Source organism: Triturus cristatus, chromosome 12, assembly GCF_964204655.1.
Source record: "Triturus cristatus chromosome 12, aTriCri1.1, whole genome shotgun sequence".
In the NCBI taxonomy this organism is placed as follows: domain Eukaryota; kingdom Metazoa; phylum Chordata; class Amphibia; order Caudata; family Salamandridae; genus Triturus; species Triturus cristatus.
Genome location: NC_140595.1, coordinates 618,303,512 through 618,324,415, shown reverse-complemented (window position 1 = coordinate 618,324,415; position 20,904 = coordinate 618,303,512). Strand labels below are relative to the sequence as shown.

General features: G+C 51.1%; 1 protein-coding gene across 1 annotated transcript in view; it reads left to right on the top strand.

The window, feature by feature from the left end:
- CDH15 (cadherin 15) overlaps positions 1-20,904 on the top strand; it is a 167,396-nt gene that overhangs the window by 128,707 nt on the left and 17,785 nt on the right. Inside the window, exons 9-13 of the mRNA XM_085636789.1 lie at positions 5,722-5,864; positions 10,418-10,654; positions 11,391-11,630; positions 12,811-12,947; positions 15,118-15,285. Of these exons, the coding sequence (XP_085492915.1) occupies positions 5,722-5,864; positions 10,418-10,654; positions 11,391-11,630; positions 12,811-12,947; positions 15,118-15,285 (925 nt within the window). The remainder of the gene's footprint in view (positions 1-5,721; positions 5,865-10,417; positions 10,655-11,390; positions 11,631-12,810; positions 12,948-15,117; positions 15,286-20,904) is intronic.

The following is a 20,904-nucleotide window of genomic DNA, read 5'->3' as shown; positions in this document are numbered from 1 at the left end:
GAGACCCAGATGCCCAGGTATTTGAAAGACAATCGGCGGAGGGGAATCGTGGTCTGCCATTCGAAGCATTCGCGGGAGGGGTGAAGAGGCACGAGGACCGACTTGTACGAGTTGAGGCAGAGGCCAGAGGCGCGGGCAAAGCGGCCCAAGATGTGGAGAGCCCGAGGACCCGAGCGCGCTGGGTCACCAAGGTACAGCAGGACGTCGTCCGCATAGAGGGCGATCCTGTCCTCCTCGAGGCCCGGCCACTCCCATCCCCGAATGAGAGGATCCGCTCTGATGAGGGCGGCAAGGGGCTCCATTGCGAGCGCGAAGAGGAGGGGTGAGAGCGGGCACCCCTGCCGTGTGCCCCGGCCGATCCGGAACGCTCCCGACAGCGCCCCATTAACCAACACTCTGGCGCGAGGGCGCGCGTACAGAACCCGCACCATCCCAACAAACTTGGGACCGAAACCCATATGAGCCAAGACATCGAACAGGTAGGGCCACCCCACCGAATCGAAGGCTTTCTCGAAGTCCGCCAGCAGGAGAGTGAGGTATGGAGATAGGCGGTGGCGGTGCGCCAGGGCCACATGGAGGCGGCGGAGGCAATGGCGAGTGCCTCGATCCGGCATGAAGCCGCATTGATCCGGGTGCACCAAACGCGACAGGAAGGGCCGGAGCCGCTGGGCCAGGACCGCGGCATATAGTTTGATATCGGTATTGATCAGAGAGATCGGCCGGTAGGCCGACCTGTCACTGGGCGGCGGAGTGGATTTAGGCAGGACCACAATTGTGGCAATGTCGGCCTCCGGGGGGAAGGAGCCTCTCTCAACCGCCTCCGCGTACAGGGCACCCAGCCGTGGAACCAAATGCTCCTTGTAGGTGGCATAAAACTCCTGTGGGAACCCGTCCGGGCCGAGGGTCTTCCCGGCGGACGTGCGCCCTATCGCGTCTCCAATCTCCTCAGTTGAGATGGGAGCCTCCAGGCTCTCCCAGTCACTCGGCCCCAGCCGGGGAAGGCTTTGGGCACCAGCGGCGAGCAAGGAAGCCAAAGACAGATCCGATGTCCGTGCCCGGTAGAGTTGGGAGTAGTACTGAGCGAAAGCGTCCGCTATAGCCACGGACGAAGACTGAAGCGCGCCACCCGAGTCGGTCACCGCCGGGATGATGCGTGATGCCCTGGGGTAAGTGGCCAGCCGGTGCAGAAGCGCCCCATTTTTGTCGCCCCAGCCGTATACCCGCGCCACCGAGGATTGCCAAAGAAGCTTAGCTGCGTCAAGCGACCGCTGACGAATCTCCTCGCGTAGGAGCCGTAGCTGCCGGGTCTCGGCCGGGTCGCCAGAGTGAGAGACGGATTGCTCCAGGCGTAGCACCTGAGCCTCGCAGGCCGTGAGCCGCTGCAGCTGCGCCAGGCGGTGTTTCACCACCTGTGCCTTAGCAACCCCCCTAACCGTGGCCTTACAAGCCTCCCAGAGGGTGCCCGCCGAGGAGACCGATCCGTCGTTGTCGCCAAAGTAGAGTGCCAGCGCGGTCCCCACTTTCTTACGGAGCGTCTTGTCCTGCAGGAACCACGCATTGAAACGCCACATTTGGCGTGCACCGTGAGGCGGGGGGCCCAAACCCAGCAAAAGCGGAGAATGGTCGGATATCCCCCGGGGAAGGATGCGGACGTCTTGGATACCCAGACAGTCGGCCGAGGGGACAAAGATCGCGTCGATGCGTGCCTGAGTGTGGTGGGCGGCCGAGGTGTGGGTATACTGTCGCGTGCGTGGGTGCCAGAGCCGCCACACGTCACAGAGGCCCTGTGCCTCTGCCCACCCGGCCAGCTGCTTCGCCCGCGCCACGCGGGAGTCCGAGACCGGACCCGAAGAGTCGAGGTGCGGGGCCGAGACGGCGTTAAAGTCTCCTCCGAGAACAACAGTACCAGGTGGAAAAGCCGCTAGCCAGGACGCGGTCAGAGATAAGGCCGACGACAGCCCCGTGGATGGCACGTAAAGGGACAAGAGGCTGAGTGGCCGGCCCTCGAGCGTGCCGCTAATCGCAACCCCCCTCCCCTGGGAGTCATGGACCACTCGGGCCAACACAAAAGGGAAGGAACGGCGCAGGAGGACCGCAACCCCCCCGCGACCCGCGCGAGAACCCGGAGTGCCACACCCGGTCGAATCCGAAGCGCGCCAAAAAGGGACAGTTCTCACCGAGGAGGTGGGTTTCTTGAAGCAGGAGCACGTCCGCACCCGCGCGCTGGGCGTATTTGAGGACAGCAGTGCGCTTAAGCCGGTCCAGCAGGCCGTTCACATTCCAGGACAGGATGCGCATCTGGGCTTTGGGGGCTAAATCAGCCATGGCAGCAGTGGGAATGGGGGGCGCCGGGAAGGGGGCAGGCGGGGGGCAGCGGGGGGATACCCTTGGACCCGGGTGTCAGCAGAGGGGGCACGGAGCGTGCAGGCCCCTGAGGGACCATGGAGCCCCCACTGGGGGAAGCGAGCGGACAGCGGCGGAGGATGAGCGGCAGTAGAGCGCGCAAATGGAGCTGAGTGAAGGGACCCGACGCCGCGCGCCGCACCGCGCAGCGCTGTGTGAAAGGCTCAGTAGGTAACAGTGCAAACCCAAACAAAACAGTCTCGTGAAGAGAAACCCCAAACAAACCCCCAACCCCCAACCCCCCACCCCCCACCCTACACTTCAAAACCAGAAGCATCTGTCGCCCGAACAGAACCAACAGTCACAAGACCCCAAGCTCAGGTGCTCGGGTATAAAGAGCGTAGTGGACCCCTCCTGAAGTACGGATTACAATGTGCTGACCTGGGCTGGCACTGGGGAGCACAAGAATGTGGAGCCCCCCACCCCCGCCCTCGGGCAAGGCTGTTACCCTCCCCGCAACTGCAAGAGACAAAGAAAAAAGGTCATATAGCGGGACTGCGAGAAAGGTCTGATGAGTCAATGTGCGTGTTGAGGGGGGTCGCAGATCCAGTCGGCCCAGGTGATGCTCGGCGCCGGGATCCCCCGGCCGCCCGGGAGGAGGCTTCAGAAGAGGCGGAGGAGTCTCTCATCGGTCTGCCAGAAGCGCTCACAGACCGGGCCTTGATGACTGCAGCACCTCGCCGCTGCTGGGAGCGTGTGCGCTTCCCGCGCCGTGGCCGCTGGGACCCAGCCACAACGGGGCGCCCGGGCCTTGCAACGGGCGGCCCTCCGCCCGGCTGCCGCAGAGGCCGCTCCTCGGTAAGCCATGTCCAGGCTGCCCTGGGGGTATCAAAGAACAGCGTCTTACCCTGAAAGACAAGTCGGAGGCGGGCCGGAAAATGGAGCTGGTACTGAAGGCCCAGGGAGCGCAGCTGCTGCTTCACCTCCGTGTATGAACGGCGCTGCTCCTGGACCTCCCGGGTGTAGTCTGGGAAAATCATAATAGTGTGGTTGTCATAGGCCAGTTTGCCGCTCACCCGAGCCTCCCGCAGAATGGCATCTCTGTCCCTGAAGTTAAGGATCCGAAGAATGAAGGGGCGTGGGGGGGCCCCCACCGGAGGCTTGGACGCCAGCGACCGATGCGCCCTCTCCACCACGAACCAGGTTGACAAGCTGCCCGCCGGCATCCAGGATTTAAACCAGGCCTCTAGGAAGTCATCGGCCCGGCCCGACTCAACCCCCTCCGGAAAGCCCACCAAGCGAAGGTTGTTGCGGCGGGCGCGATTTTCGGCATCCTCCGCCCGCCTGTGTAGTTCCTTGGAGTGGGTCGTGAGCTCCCGGACCTGGTCTTGTAATTGATGGATGTCGTCCTCCGTCGCGGAGATCCGCGATTCGGCCTCCGTGATGCGGGCCGTGGCGTTGCGGAGATCCTGCCTCAGAAGCGCAACATCTATCTTCACCTCCCCAACCATCCCTTCCAGCGAGGTGCGAGAGGCATCGATCGCGTGGAGGATGGTGGCCAAGTCCTTGTTGGGGGCGGGCGCCTCCCCTCCGCCGGCACCCGGGGGGTCCGGAGTCGCAAAGCGGTCAATCTTCGTTTGGTGGGATGTTGCCAGCTGCTTAGGGCCTTTGTCCTTGCCCATGGTGGATCAACGCGTCTCGCCCTCCGAGACGCGTTGATCCACCATCGACACTCGGGCCGCACCAACGCCGTCCACGGCCTCAATCCGCAGGGCCAGTCCAGCAGCCCGGAGCACCGCTACTGCCCCCGCTCCCGGGATGCCGAGGTCACAGGGCGCCCCTGTCCAGCCCACCGCAGCCCCGTGGGCCACCTCGCCAGGCAGGGGGGACGAGGGGCAATGGGCAGAGGGGCCCCCTCGGCAGCAGCCCCCCAGCAGGCGGCACCAGGCGGAGCCAGTCCAGCGTCGCCCCCCCGTCAGGTCGCCGCCGCGGGCGCCAGAGCGCGACACCGCCCCATGTACGGGGGCCTTCCACAAGATCCAGGGGGGGGCCGAGCCTCCACGGGGGACCTCGCCAGCAGCAAATCACCACAATACGCTCGGAGCAGGAGGGCCGGGGGGGGGGCAGAGGAAGGCAGTCCTCCGGAGGATGCACCAGTCCACAGGCCAGGGCGTGATAATATGGCGGGTGGTGGCAATCGCTGATCCGGGCCCAGCCCCACGAATTCCCACTACTCGGGCCGATCCGCCTGCCGATCAGGGCCCCGGGGCCGGGGAAGGTCCAGGGAGGCGCTTAGGAGCTGTCGCCCCCCCCGACTCACCCGCGGTGTGCCACAGGCCGAGGTGCCTCTCCGCGGGCTTCTCCCGCCTCCGGACAGCCGCCAGCAAACAGAGGCCTGCGCCCCTCGTGCAGCGCCGCGGGCGCTCGTAGCAGGCGCCGCCGGCCGAGGAACCGGCCGAGTGCGCGCCCCCGTCGCGGTGACTCTTGCAGGCGGCAGAACTCAGTCCCCAAGGCACAGAGGCAGCCCAAAGTAGCAGCGAGGGTAGGGCTACGACTCCGCAGCAGGTGGCGGGAAGCGGATGGCAGCCAGGACGGCAGCAACGGAGGAAGAACGGATGTGAGGGGTCAGGCAGCACGGAGCTCTACCTCGGCGCGGCCATCTTGGCTAGCGCCACCTAGCACTCTCCCTGTGGTGGGATATTAATCCAGTTCCTAGGTGCAAAGCTTTAGAAGGAATGTCTTCTGTTGTTTCCTTTTTTTGCTCTACATAATTGTCAGCAAAAAGCTCCTGCAAGTGCAAATAAATTAAGGTTGTTATCCATAGGCAATTCATTGCCCCAGAATCCTACATCTGATGGTAAATACCATGTGGTAATGCTTTACCGGCTTCTGGTACTTACCCCTAAAGTTAGAGTGTCATAGTGGGAACAATTTGGTTGGAAGCAACCACCTTCTGGTGGAATTATCTAAGCAGTTGCATATTTTTTATTGATCTGAGTTGACTTCACCCTGCACAAATATCAGACAAATGATTCTTTTGTTACAGCAAATGCCCCTTCCTGACAGATGTGTGAGTGCAGCATCTCCAGTGCACAGGCTTCCATAGTCCCTGCCACTGATATTTTGCTGGACAGGCACTCCCGTTGCTATAGCAACAAGTGTTTTTTGAGTCTGTTTGTTGAAATCTGGCACCCTCTTGTGGCCATACCTGAGGGAACCATAAACCCTGAAATGTCTTTAATCTTGCACTGGGCCTCGAGGGGAGGTGGTGATGGTGAAGCTACTTCCTGTGGAATACCTACAGATATGCATTCTCAGCACTGCACCAATATGTATCACCACCCTGAGTAATTCCAATCCACCATTTTGTGTTGACAGTTACAAGATTGAACAGGACCCAGAAGAGTGGCTGGTTGTGGACCCCAAGACCGGAACAATCCACACCAGGAAGGAGATTGACCGGAAGTCCCCCTTCTTTCAAGGCGGCTCGTACAAGGCGCTGATTATCGCAAGCGACAATGGTGAGAACAGAAGGTGGGGACGGGCAGCTCCTCCTCAGCCTTTGTAGAGAGGGGGTGGGGCCCCACAAAGCTCCGCCCTACGGCAGGCACTCGAAGCACATTATTTTCCCTATGTTACACAGAAAAGGCAAACATAGCCAGTAACACTCTGAATTACATAACAGTACGTATGCAGTATGACATTTATCCTATCCAGGTTTTGCGCCATGGTCTGTATTGCATGCGTGAAAGATCTCAGTCATTATTACCAAACAGTGGGGGCAGTAGGCTGCACTTCTTTGGATGGCACCCATAGAGGGCACACTGAGCTGAACGACATAAAGCGAGGAGTGCCTTCTACAACCTAAAATTCCTTAATGAAATCAAGCCTTTCCTCCCTCCGAATGATGTCAAACCCGCAGCTAAGCCCTGGTTCTGTCTAGACGAGACTATGGGAACGCTACCCTCACAGGCACAGCAAAGTCCCACTTAGCCACCCTGAGAACCACTCAAAATGCAGCCGCAAGGATGGTCACTAGAGTCAAAAGACACAATCACATCTCCCCCTCCCTCAAAGATCTAAAGTGGCACCCAATTGAAGTTCGCTGTCACTTCAAAACTGCCTGTCTCACTCACAAAGTCCTTCACACTGGTAAACCAGCATACTCGGCAGCCAAACTCACCAAGGCAGGCCAGTCAAGAGGCACCAACATCCAACTTCTCATGCCCCCAAAGAAACAAACAAAAAGCTCTGGCTCGATCCTTCTCGGTCAATGCCCCCAAAGTCTGGAACTCCCTACCGGTAGATCTCCGGACCAACCCCTCCTTCATGATCTTTAATAGACAACTGAAGGACATCCTCCTTAATCGCCACTTGAACCCTCTGGACAGTAAATGATAGCACATTTTGTCAATCTCTACTCTGCTCAATTTATAGATTGTTGTGTTTCTCTCTACACCAATCTGTATGCAACGCCCAACTCTGTTTTTTACTTTTGCTTATTGCTGTCTGATATTATTGCCTGTGTAATGTTGTAAAGCGCTCTGACACCATCGAGTCTTGCCAGCCCTATATAAAACTTTCTAAATAAATGAAAAATAAATAAATAGGCACTTTTTTGTCTGTGATTTGCAGTGTCCTTCAGTTTAGTGTGGGATTGTCCCACTCTGCCCACGTGTCCATATGCCTTTATTTTGTTTGTCTATAGTGCTGCTTCACCAGCTGGTATTCGAATGCTTTACACATTACTGTAACTACATATGAAATGACCTGTGAAGGACGGCTGGGAAAGATAAGAGTTTGTAAACTTCATGTGTGAGATGTCACATGATTTGGGGAGGTCTTGATTCTGAAATATAGCTAACAGGCGGGTCTAGAGTCTCTTACTGAATAAGAGGCTTCACTGGATCAGAAGGGACTTCCAGGGTGGAAGGGAAGAGGTGTGGCGCCACGGCCAGGGCAACTGACTCCGGAATCTGGGGATCACGGTTCGATCGCTGGCGGCAGATTAACCCAGCACCTTGTGACTCTGGGCAATAGCTTGCTTAATCTTCCTGACAGCCCCCAGCGCCTAGAGACCCTTATGGGTGATTGTTTGCGCTTTACAAATGTGGATTATTATTATTATAAGGGCGGAGCCCGAAAAGGATTGTCTTTGAGCTTGGGAGGTTTTCGATTCCAGGTGTACGATAGTGAGTGAGTCCATGCTGTGTGACATTGTGGGGCCACCAGGTATGATTAACACTTGGGTTACATAACTCGGCCGCTTGTGTGTACAGCTTGAACATGAGGTGGCATATTCTAAATTTGATTCAAGTGGGAGTCAATGGAAATCTCTCAGGATAGGAGAGATGTGGTCTAATTTTCATATCTCGCAGATCAGCTGGGCTATGAACTGGAACATCGCTTCCAGGGATGGCAGTCTTCACTGGGTGACCCAGTAGTTTGGCATTGCCCAAGGATAAGCGGGGGCTTATGAGTGCATGAGCGGCCGCCTCAGGTTGCTCGTTTGAGACCAGATCTTTTTTTTTTTTAAATGATGTATCTGGAAATTTGCACCTTGGGCAAGTTTGTCAATGTATGGCTCAGATGGTAGTAAACCTTCGATGAAGCCCAGTGATGTTGTTGATGGAGTGGGTGGGCATCAGTTTTCTGCCGAAATTAAGGTTGGATCAATCAATCCTTTTGTTGGAGTCGCCTACAGTGTTGATGTCCAAAGCTTCTCACATACATCAAACCGCTCCATGTGTCTCTTACATGTGTCCCAGGACTTGGGGCTCCTAAAGTTATCTGCTCATGAGCATCAAGCTTCTCATACTGTCTGTATATGGGCCACACACGCCTTACAGTGTCTGCCCATGAGCCAGCATCGTCCCAAAATGTCTTTCCTGAAGCCTCACACATTGTCAGTATATGGGCCACGCGCTCCTTATAGTGTTGATCCATGGGCCCTATAGTGTGTGGTTGGTTGCTGATGTCCGTGCCTTCTTGGTGGCTGTCCAAAGGCCTCAAGATCATCAAAATGTCTCCTAGGACCCTCCAGCTCCCCGTAGCGCCTATCCATCCGCCCAAAGCCGCCTTGTGTAGGTGCAATGGGGGTGTGCTGGGAATATGGAAAGAAGAGTGGTGGAAAATATTGTTTCTAAGAACAGAGGAGGGAGAATAAAAAGTAAGTGGTTTAAATGCCACTGCCCATGATTCCACAGTAGAAAGTAGTGAAAACTATCTCACTGTCCTTCACCCGTCCCAGCAGAGAGTAGAGAAAGCCATCCTACTTCCATCAATCCTCCTAACAACAAGTAGTGTAATCCATCCTACTATCCTCTATCCCTGCAAAGAATAATGAAAGTCGTCCTACTGCCCTTCATCCCGCCCAGCAAAGAATAGTGAAAGCCACCCTACACCTGTGCCTGCAGAGAGTAATGGAAGCTGTCTTACTGCCCATCACCCCTCCCAGCAGACAGACGTGTAAGCCATCCTACAATCAAATACTTGTCCTAGCAGAGAGTATTGGAAAACGTCCTAATATCGTTCACCGCACCCAGCTAACAGTAGTGTAAGCCTTCCAGCTGCCAGCACCCCAGCTAGCAAAGAGTAGTGGAAGCTGTGCTACAACTTATCACCTCACCCAGAAAACAATAGTGGAAGCTCTCCTGCTCTACATCAATCCTCACAGCAAAGAGTAGTTGAATCCTTCACCCCTGGTAGCAAAGAGTGATGTAACCTTCTTACTGTCCATTACATCTCCAAGTAAATAGTAGTGTAAGTCATCCTTCACTCTTCCTTTACAAAGAATAGTGGAAGCTGTCCTACTCTACATCAATCCTCACAGCAAAGACTAGTGGAATCCTTCACCCCTGACAGCAAAGAGTGATGTAACCTTCTTACTGTCCATTACATCTCCACCTAAAGAGTAGTGTAAGTCATCCATTCTTTCCTTCACAAGGAATAGTGAAATCCCCAGCAAAGAGATGTGGAAGCTGTCCTACGGTGTATCAACCCTTTAGAAAATGAGTAGTGTAAGCCGTCCTAAAGTCTATCACGCTCCCAGCAAAGAGATGGTTAAGCTGTCCTACTTTCCATCACTCCTCCCAGCAAAGGGTAGAGGAGGGAATCTACCAGCCCATCATTCTCTCACACACAGTAGTGGACAGAATGCTACTGTCCCGAATTAACTTCTCCCCCAGCAGAAAGTTGTGGAAGTCATCCTACTGTCCATTAGCGCCCAGAAGAAGGTTGTGGAAGGAATCCTACTACCCATCGTCCCCCTAGTAGAGTAGAGGAAGGTATCCTGCTATCCATCACCCCTCCCGGCAGAGAATAGTGTAAGGCATATTACTATCCATCACCCCTCCCTGGAAGGAGTAGTGTAAGCCGTCCTACATGTCCATCAGGCAGTTGGCGAGTCCCATCAAAGTAGTGGAAGGTATCTCAAATTCTGTCCTCCCTTAGAAAAGTGTAGTGAGAGACGACCTACTTTTCCAAAAGCCTGCAAACAGAGCAGTGGAAGCCATCCTACTGTCCATGAGCTAGAGTATAGTGCAGTGCAAGTCATTCTATTGCTGATCATCCCCTCTGTAGAAAGGAGTGTAAGCCCTCCTGTTGTCCTTCGGTCCGCAGCATGAAGAGAAACCATCTTATTGTGCCCCTGGTCCCCAAACTACCCCAAAGGTTTGTGCTAAGGCTGAGGGTGGTGGGTGTGAAGGAGCGTGTCAGATGCAACACGCCAATCCTGGGCACCCAATAGCTCATGAACCCTGCTAGAAGGCTCATGGAGATGGATGTGATGTTATGTTGTTTATTTGTTAAGTGCATTATCACCCGCAAGGGTATCCTGGCAGCTGCCCTGGATGCAGTGCCATGGAGGATGTCTCCGGCCACTCACTTCTCCCTTCCTGTGTTATAGTTACATCAGTGTACACTTTACGTACGTCACATTATTCAGCGTCATCCATTGAACATGTAATATGCTGTCTCCAGGGCTCTTGTAGTAGTTGTGTGGATGTGTTAAGGAATGGTAGCACTTTGAAAGCACTCAACATGGATCTTGCTGCCTTCGTCCTTTTTTTCACAGCGGACCCTCCTCGCACGGCCACGGGCACGCTTTCCATAGAGATCAGAGAGGAGAATGACTCGCCCCCGCACATGTTTCCACTGGTCGGCCTGGTGTGCAGCATGCCCAGGAAAGACAGCGGGGTGCTTGTAAGTGCCACAGACCAGGACCTGCCTCCCCAAGCAGAGCCATTCCACTTTCAGCTGGACCCAGCTGTCCCAGAGCTCATGCAGAACTGGACCATCAACCCGGTCAATGGTAAGGAGATGGGATGCCATATAAAACTGTATTCATACCTTCAACATGGGTACAATTAGCCTGTGATGCCTTCAGCCCCAAATTTTCAGAGGTTTCCCAATGCCTCTTCTTGTGACCCATGGATACGGGGCGGGGTGGATGAGGTCAGAAGGGGGCTTCACACCCCAACTAGTTAGGATAGTGCACCAGTCCTGAACAAAATCTTTGGAGGGTGGGGGTGACAATTTCAGGGGACTTTGTCCATCCTAGGAAGGAGCTGGACTCTTGTGGGTGTTACTTAGAGAACCCAGCACCTTTTGCCCTTGCACCGTGTGCTCAAGTTAACCTTTGTGCTAGAAGATGTCCCCAGTTTGACCACTAAGGGTGATAGTTCTAGATATTGACAAACCTCTTCTCTGCCAGTCTTTAACGGAGTGGGGATGCAAGCGGCAGGCAAGAATGAGTGAGTAGCTGACTGATCAAAGGAGTGAGTGATAGGAGAAAAGTATGTCATGTTTACATACAGCTTAGCATAGACTGGTCTTCTGAAGGCCAATCCGCATGGGTTGTGAGGTCTCCAGATATATTTGGCACACAGTTGGACAGCTTTGCGGATACATCTGGTTAGTAGGAGAGGCATATTATTAACAGCCCTTGAGTTATACGTGGTGAGAGTCCGTGTGTATTGCTTATGGTAATAAACATCAGTTTGAGTCACCGTCCACTTCAGGATTCCACCTTGTGTCTCTGTCCCCAGATACACATGCCGTGCTGCAGTTGCTGAAGAAGATGGAAGAAGGCTTGTATGTTCTACCTGTGTTGGCCAGTGACTCAGGGGAGCCTCAGCTGACCCACATGCAGCTCCTGAACGTGACTGTGTGCGATTGCGATTCTGCAGGCTCCTGCAAGCCCGGAGCGGCAGCTATTTTCATCTCCGGCACGGGCATCAGCTTTGGAGCACTAATGATCATCCTCGCCAGTATCTTGCTTCTCCTAAGTAAGTGGATGCCATCACTTGATGGGACACATTGACCAATGGCAGACCCTCCATCCATGGCAAGGAAATGATATGAATGATTGCCTTTGACTTTTAATCAATCATCTGCTAACACAAGGTCTTGTCAAAGAACCAGTTTCCCTTCAGGTATCCGTTTAGGCAGCGAGTTTCTTATCAATCTGAAAAGGCCAAGTAAAGCGATGTACAAGTGCTCTCAGGTATTCTCTTTGAGAAGCACACCAGCTGTTGTCAATAGTAGAATTGACCAGACCGGATATCATTGCTGTTGCTCTCAGTGGTAAAATGGAGGCAGGTTGCAGTAGCCATGGTTCAATGGGAGAATGCATGCAGGTTGCATCAGCATCACCTAGCATCTGGTAGAATCCATGCAGGGCGCAGCTGCAGCAGTACTGCTCCATTCCAAGGCAGAAGTAAGGGCACCTGTAATAGATTTGCACTCATTGACGCAATCCGCACATGCAGCAAAGAAACTGTCCTCAATCAGATGTAGCGTATAAACCTGCTGCAATAGAATTGCTCTCAGCAGTTATTGCATGCTGATATTCAGTTGTTCTCAATCCGTGGCAGAAATTCATTGCTGCTGCTGTGGAATCCTTCTTAAATGGTACACTTCTTGCAGATTGCAGAAAAATTGATTTCCGCTGATGGTGGCGATCATGCAGGTTAATGCAAAATTCCTCAGTTTTGTGACAGGCACATTGGACACCTGCTTACATTGCAGTGCTGGCAACATAATCATTGGCCACAGAGATCATCAACTTGACTAATCCTTCGCAGACAGAAATGCACAATTACCAAGTAGATCTGACGGGCACATGCTCTTAGATGTTGTGACCAACATTGCGCCTTAACTAACAAGTAGCAGGAATCATCTAAGGTAGGTTGGCTCTCCATTAATGATGGGCGTCAAATAGGCTACATTAGAAGTGATTTCAGTGGTATAATTTTCGCAGGCTGCCATCAAATCACTCTTACTTAGTCTTAAAACTCAGGCAGGACACCAAAGAACTACTCGCGTCATTGATAGAAATCAAGCAAGTTAGGGTAGAATTGGCCATCCCGCGTGTGCTGCGCCACCAGCAGCGTATTTCTTGCACGTTTACTCCTACACTTCCGTTTGAGCCTCTTTCTTACTTCTGCTGTGTTTTCTCCCGGACAGTGGTGATCCTGTTTCTGGTTATCGTTGAGCGTTACCGCCGGGGCAGTGCCCACAAGGGACTCTTGTCAGACTCCGAGGATGACATCCGAGACAATGTCTTCAACTACGACGAGCAGGGAGGAGGTGAGGAGGACCAGGTGAGTGCAAAAGGGAGACGCGTTGTATCAGCTGTGTTGATTCTCATTGTTTGAATGTTGACTTTATCAAATGCACTTTACCTAGGCTAGGCGGCAGTTCTTTTACTTACTTGGCCCTGTTCCATTGGATTAACTTGCCTTACCATATCCGCATCAGCTCTGATTATGTTAAATTCAGGAACCTGCTTAAGACGGTTCTATTCTAATCTTCAGCATTTTGTCTTGTCTGTGTTCATCGTCAGCGGGTAGATACCTCTTTGGGGGTGAATTGTGCGCCATAGTAAGTTATATTAACATAACAAGGAAAGTGCTGGAAAAGCTATCAGAAGCAATGTACATGCATCACCTGCAAATCACTGTATCCTAAACAAGAAACAAAGTACCATGCTGGTTCAACAAAAATGGTCACACATGCTTGAATAGTCGCTGAAACAAATGTACGATAGCTACAGCACTCTCTAATTGCCTCAATACCTCTCTCCGGGTAGGACAAACAAAATAGGACAACAATTGATTAATAGGAATAACGAAAGGCAGTAATTACTTTGCATATTGTTTCTGTAAGGTGCCACCAGCAGGTGATATGTGATCCAACCCTAAACTGAAGAGCTTTCTAGTTTTAGTCAAAGTTTGCGGCAACTTTCGTAGACCAATACAAAACCAGGTGGAGCTTTCCAAATCACGTCAACACTGACATGAAGAAAATCCAACGACTGCGAAACGCAGCAGTCCCCGCTAGACTAACCGGGAACACAAGAGTCCACATGCAGCCCTCTTCCAGGGCAGTGCTGGATGATTGTATGACCCAGAGTATTCAACTCAGGGTACTCTGCATTGTGTACAAGGCACGCTACACAGAGCCCACCCAATCTTGTGGCCAGGATCAAACACAGTAGCAATGAATGCACCCCATGTTTACCAACTACTGTCCACAGGACTTATGGCATCCTTTACACACTGGGGAGGCATAGGGGCTCAAAGAGATAGAGGGGCAAAGGCATCACCTTCTTGGCCCAAGCCACAACTGGCCTGTGAAATCTGCAGTTTGTCCTAGGGCAGGTGGTCTTTTTTTTTTTTAACCCCAATGCACTTTCAGCCTGTAATGGAAGGTCCACATTTCCTGCCTGTAGTTTTGGTATTTTGCAAAAACAGACCTTCAAAGCTGGGGTCTTTCTTGGGCAAAAACATACCTCAAGTTCTCCATGCTCCCAGGGGTTTCTCCCAGAGCGTGGGGGGCATTTATAGATTTTTTTGTCCAGGACCGCCATGTTTCACAAGGCCACCCTGGACAGGAAAGCCGCCTTGTAGGAATGGTGCTGTCGGAAATATGGCCGCCTCTCTGACACCATTTACATTAGCTCAGGTACTAGGCAGCGTATTTCCTGAAGGCAGAGCTGGCAGCGGGTCAGCCATTGGAAAAGCTTCTTGTCCCAAACATCTGCAGGAGGCGAGGTAAGGAAGAGATGTCCAATACTGCCACCTCTAAATGAGACCCTTTGTGTGTGTTGTTCCTGATTGTCGCATGTAACTGCGTTCACTTCAGCACCCCCAATGCCCCACGTCTCCTATAGGCTAGGCCACTGGAATTATGAGGCAGGGGAGGACCTAATTATGCAGCAAGGTTTACTAAATCATGTGGCAAACATTTTTAATTATGTGGCGTAATGCAACACTTTTTGTGATGGTATTACTTAATTATGTTGTCATTTGTATACATGTAAACACTTTCTGGGCAAAAGTTTCACCTCACTGGTACCAGTCTGTCACTCAACTACAGCAAGGAGCAACAAAACGATGACCAGCCAACTGTTGCGAATGGCCTTCCAACGCAAAGCAGCTGATTAAGTAGCAAATGATGGATTATGTGGCAACTGTGGCAAATCCGTAATTAGGCAGAAAATGCTGCAGCCACATAATTCCAGTGGCCCTGCCTATGGGGCAAATTTCAAAATTACACTGTGCAGTTGGGAAATTTAAACCAGGGCGATGGAAGTTGGTATCCTGCCCTCCTCAACGTCCCCCTCCCTGGTGAACAATAGTTCGATATAGGTGCTAGGCAGTAAATGTTGCATGCAATGATGAACTCAAAACAGAGGGACCATATCTGCAAGGTAAGAAACATTACCTATTGACTCCTGGTTACATGCAGAGTCTCTCTTGTCTCTCTCAGGACGCCTATGATATCAACCAGTTGAGGAACCCCAACAAGCTCCTCCCACCACCCTCTCCCCGAGGGAAGCAGCCGATCCGAAAGGATGCACCTTACAACTATGGGACACCCCAGTATCCCAGGAAACCTCTTGGGGGCCCATCGGACATCGAGGACTTCATCAGTGATGTGAGTAGGGGCTGGGTGTGACCTCTTTGTTGCATTTACCAACCATTAAGCATTTCCTTACATCCATTAACACCCAGTGGCCAAGCATGAAAATAGCATCTATTTTGCTCAGAAAAATCGAGCCAAAAATGTATGTATATACAAATATGGATTATAAGTAGAACTTTATTCAGAAAGCATGCTTTGGTGTACATCGCTTGATTACTTTTTGTGATATTAACTTTTCAAAAAGGTGGCAGGTGTATTTTAAAGGGTTAACACTTCACGGTTTTAGTCCCAAGACGGTTCTGGGCAGGTCCACGGGTCCAAATTTGAACGAGCATTGGCAAAGATAATAGGCCAGGTGTCGTCCTCCAGCCTTTTGGCAATTCTTGTTTTGTTTTGTCCTGGCTTTTTGCAAAAATTTGTTTGGAAAGGTGTCGGGAGTTTGTCAACCTCAAATAAAACATTGGCTAAAGATGAGGTAACTGATAGTGAAGTCAGCCAGTGACTGAAGTGGGGTGACGCATTGCCCCTTGATGCATGCTCAAGTGGGTTGGAGAAAAATGTGAATAACACAACCCAGACAAATGGATGAAGTGTGGCTGAAAACCCCAATAAATAACTATGCCAAACACACATTTTTAATCAAATCAAAAGATCTTGGCAAACACAGACCCAAAACATTGAATTGTGCCACTGGCTGTAAGCCCCTTCCTTACTTTGAGAAAGAAAGAAAGCACGAAAATGAAAGGCAAGAAAGAAGCATACAAAATAGACAGAAAGAAGGAAAAAGGTTAGAAAGACAAAAAGCGGGAAAGTAAAGAAGGAATGAAAATGAAAAACGGAAAAGAAAGAGAAAGCAAGAAAGCAGGAAGAAAAGAGCACAGGAAGGACAGAAAGATGGAAAGCTAGAAAGAAGGAATGAAGGAAAGAAAGAAGTCAAGAGAAAAAATAAGGAAAGAATGAAAGAAAGGAGGCAAGAGAAAGAAAGAACGAATAAAAAAAGAAAGAAGGACTTAAAGAATGAAACAAAAAAGAGAAGTAGGAAAGAAGCAATAAAGAACGAAGGACTTAAAGAATGAAAGAAAGAGGAAAGATGAATGAGAGAAAAAGGAAAGGACAGATGAATGAAAGAAAAAGGAAAGCAAGAAAGAAGGAAAGAAAGAAAACAGGAAAGCAAGAGAAATAAAGAGGGAATGAAAAAAAAAAGGAAAAGTTATAAAATGAAACAAAAAAGTAAAGAAGGAATGAAAGAATAAAAAGAAGGAATGAAAGAAAAAAGGAAGGAGGAATAAAAACAAAAAAGCAAGAAAGAACTAAATAAAGAAGAAAGGCAATAAAAAAGTGTTCAAAGTGCTGCAAATTAAACATGATAAAGGCTAGTTTTATTCCTGGGCAAAGTTTATTAAAGAGCCATTGGTGAAATTGAGTCCAGAAGAATTGTTCACGAATTAATTCAAATGTATAATATTGAAGCTTCCGGTAATTTAATACAGAACAGTTTCAAATGAGTGCAATCTGTTATGCTGTGAAACACCAGCATTCAAACAATAAACAAAGGACACTCCAAAAGGAATTTACAATAGCATTGGCATGAAACAGGAACTGATACAATGTGGAATATGGCCTGGTATAAAGCATCCTACTGTTTTATCAGACTCTAGACACAAACGCAACATCAAAGTAATAAATAAGAAAAAAAACATTGGCACATAAGGGAACTAGCTTGTGTGCAGATGTGCTCCTTCTGAAATATCCAGCAGTCACTCGATGTGGAGTTATCCAGTGGCTGAAGTGGGTTGACCCCCCTGCCCCATCCTGTATGCTATTGTGGGCGGAAACAAACCATGAATGACACACCAACAGACCAATGGATAAAGAAAGCTGTCTGAAAGCCCCTTTAAATAAGTATATTGTACATTGTTTTTAAATCAAAAGGTCTTGGCTAACGCAGACCTGAAAAGTATTGGAATCCTACATAATGATGTAGGTCATCATTTGTTTCAGGTCAATGGACTCAATCACTGGTCCGCGGATTCAAAACACTTTGATGGACTGGGAATATGAGGACATTATTTCTTGTTGGTGCCACTACAGAGCATTCTAAAAAATAAAAAAAAAGATACGAAAGACCATGTGAGGAGGCAGGATGAGCAAGCCCTTTCCCCAGGTCTTAGTGTGGGAGATCCTCAAAGACCACCGCCGCATCCTAGTATTTAAATTAAAGAAAAGAAATTACCCATTTTGTGAAGTCCACACACTATTTTTGGGTCCACAGTCCAGACAGATGTAAACTGGCAATTGGGTTTTGAAGTTCCATTTCTACTACCCCTGAGCACAATTTTAGGTGTTTTGGGTCCAGGGATCCTAAAAAGTAGTCAGCAAACTACTGACATACTTCCACACATAAAAATGTCCACGTAGGTGTGCCCAGCAGCGGATTCTATTTTTATCGGGTCACTCCACTCTACTTTTGGTTGGCCAGTTACAATGACCAACTCCCATTGGCGGCCATCCCCAAGCTGGATGCACAGCTGGGTGCAGCATGTGTTGGCCACCAGCGGCGGGCTTGGTGCAGATCCTGGCCAAAGACCAGACCCTGCAGCCACACCCTGATGCGGGTACCCACACCCTGCTGCGCACAGCCACACTCTGCTGCGCACAACAAAGTTGGTCGAGCCAAGGGACTGGTCAAAGACCATGCTCTGCAGCCAACCTGTGCCATAAACAGCTGAAGGGTGTGCGCAGCACCAGATAGGTTTGTGGCAGGTTAATAAAATGTCTAAAAAAATAGGAATTCACGTAGCAAAACAGTCATATAAGTTGGTTCTGATTCAGTGAATATGAACCCATAAAACCCCCTGAAATGTGCCAGTTATGGCGTGCAGAGCACAAAATGCACACCATAAATCATGCCACCGCCATGTTCCTGTACCCCTTTGATGATGGCATGTGAACAAAAGTCAATCTCATGCTGCCCACAATGCTAATAAACCGTTCTGCCCATGGCATGTGTAGGAAGATAGGATCCCTCTGCATGGTTACTCCCACTTTTTGCCAGGTGTTGCTATGTTTTACTGACTAGTCTGACTAGGATCCTGCTAATCAGGACCCCAGTCTCTGTGCTTCTTCCCTAAATTGGACATGGTGAGTAATGAGGCACCCTCCTGATTGGCTACTGATGTACCCTTGTAAATCTGTAGTATATGGTACTAAGGTACACAGAGCATAGGTACACTAGGGGTCCCCAATGGCTGAAGCATGTATAATGCCACCCATGGGAGACCACTCAAATTGTGACTACAGGCCTGCCATTGCAGCCTGTGTACGCTGGTGCTAGCACCTCTTAAGACAGACATAAGTTTCCTTATATCTGAGGTCACCACACTTAAAACCTATGTCACCCCTAAGGCAGGCCTTTCAATCCTGAAGGCAGGGTGCTCAGTTATAAGTGTGAGGGTGGCCCTGCATGAGTAGGACACCCCTACAATCCACTGAGTCCATTCTCCCGGGTTGTAACTGCATCAGCCATTATGATACATAGAGTGGTCATGCGTCATTACACGATGGCTAACTCTAAACTGGCTGAAAAGAACTCTGTTGTGTTTGTATCAAACATGTTGGAATCATACCCCAACACCGTAAACGGTGTGGGAGGTATGAGTCCATGCACTGTAAAGCTCCTCTGGGAGGCCCTCAGTGCACCCGGTACCAGTCTTCTCGATCCGAACAGCAAACTATGGCTGCTGCCGACCAGAGACACGAATCTGTCCTCCTGCTGCTGAGCCAAGCTAGAGCAGGGGAAGGCAGGACAATAGGCTTCCTCTCACAAGGAGGTGTGACCACCTCCCAGACAGGACTTGGTGCATTGGGACAGGGTGGGGGTGTTTGCCAGCGCCACTAGACTGCTTTGAAGGGCACATTTGGTGCCCTCCTTGCATACTCCAGTTGAAATCAGTTCAGGGAGCCGTTGGCTCACGCTCTGGCGTGAAACTGGACAAAGGACAAGGGAGTATCCTCCCCACTGTCCAGCCCCGCCCTCCTCTGGGTTGGGACCCCTGAATCGTCCCAACCATTTCTCTAGGGTACTTAAGGGCTTACCTGTGGGTGGGTCCCTAGATTCGTCATGGGATAAGATTCAGATCCGAAATCACTTCAACTTCAAAAGTCTGAGCTCTTTGGACTTCGCTTTGGGAACCGAGACTGCAACTGGGAAGACTCCTGCGACTCCTGCTGCTCCTGGTCTCGTTATCCTGCCAGTCTTCTGCAACATCTTTGCCTGTGCTCCATACCGGTCCTTCACAAGGCCTGTGGACATCCAAGACACCTGAAGAAATCTCCCTTGAAGTGAAGGAGTCACTTCCCTGCATCTGCAGGCACCTCAATAAAGCTGACCAGTCTACTGTTCCTGAGCACCTACGGACCCTGAAAGGGTCAGCAATACAGGTTGTGGTTCTGCTGCTCCCTCGAGGCCTGCAGTTTCTTCACAGCAAGTTTGAAGCCAGTATCCCTCGAATGAACCGCTGGAGCAGTACCCCTGTGCACCGCATTGACTTGTTGTTGCCAAGGCTTGTTGACTCTCTTCACCAGAGATCTTCGGGCTCCAAAAAGCTCCAGCCTCAAGCATCTCCTGCAGCCAAGATCTTTTCCTGCACCGCACCCTCTGCACCGTGGGCCTTCATCCTTTTGTGAGCTGCTTGAGGTCCTCTTGCGATTCCTGTGCCTTTAGCCTGTGGGTCCTCTTGAGGGTCTTCTTTGGCTGTAGTGGGCTCCCCTGCTTACTCGGGGCTTTCTTTGACTTACCTGCTTGTGGTGAGTCCCTTGGACCTTGCTGGTCCCGACACTGCACCTTTTTCGACGACTACGTTGATTGCCGTTGCCAAGGCTTGTTAGTGCCCCTGCCGGACACTGACCCCTTGGCTCTTGATATCTGATGTGGTATAGCTTGTGAATGGCTCCTTGTCTTCCCTAGCATCGCCTGGTCCGCAGGAGCTGCAACTTCAAGGGCACCGTTAACTCTTCTGTATCTCCGACATTGGTGGGCATTCGTCTTCCGTGCCTCCTCGTCACTCCAGAGTAGCATACACTCCGTCCCCCTCTGCTTGCAGGTACCTCTCATCTTTAATACACCTTTGGGTTCCACCGGACTCTTTCGCCTTCTTTGCTAGCGGCATCTTCACTGAAGTCCTCCATTGTGGTGTACGGCGGTTTCCGACATCACTTCACATCTATGCACCCGACGTCCCTGGTGTAGGTATCCTAGTTCCTGGGGTATCCACAGGTGGGGTGACACTCCAACTGCGCATCTTCCACAGGGTTTCTTCAGGGTCCGCTGGGAAGGGTCGTGTTTCCTTAAAACTGCAACCACGACTTACCCGTTGACTTGTATATAGCACGCAGTCGTGGTCCCACTCTGCACATGACCTCCGTGGGGTTCCTAGATACTCACCTTAGGTGGTTCCTTGGGTCCCCTGCTCTTCTCCGTCTTCTGGGTCCATTCTCGACTTAGGTCGTGGTTCGCATTCCACTATTTTAGTATATGGTTTGGTCTCCCCCTGGGGACCACTGTGAATTTGTGCCACTTACGTGTTCTATTATCAACGTTTTGTGTGTATTGTGGTTATATCTTCGGTTAGG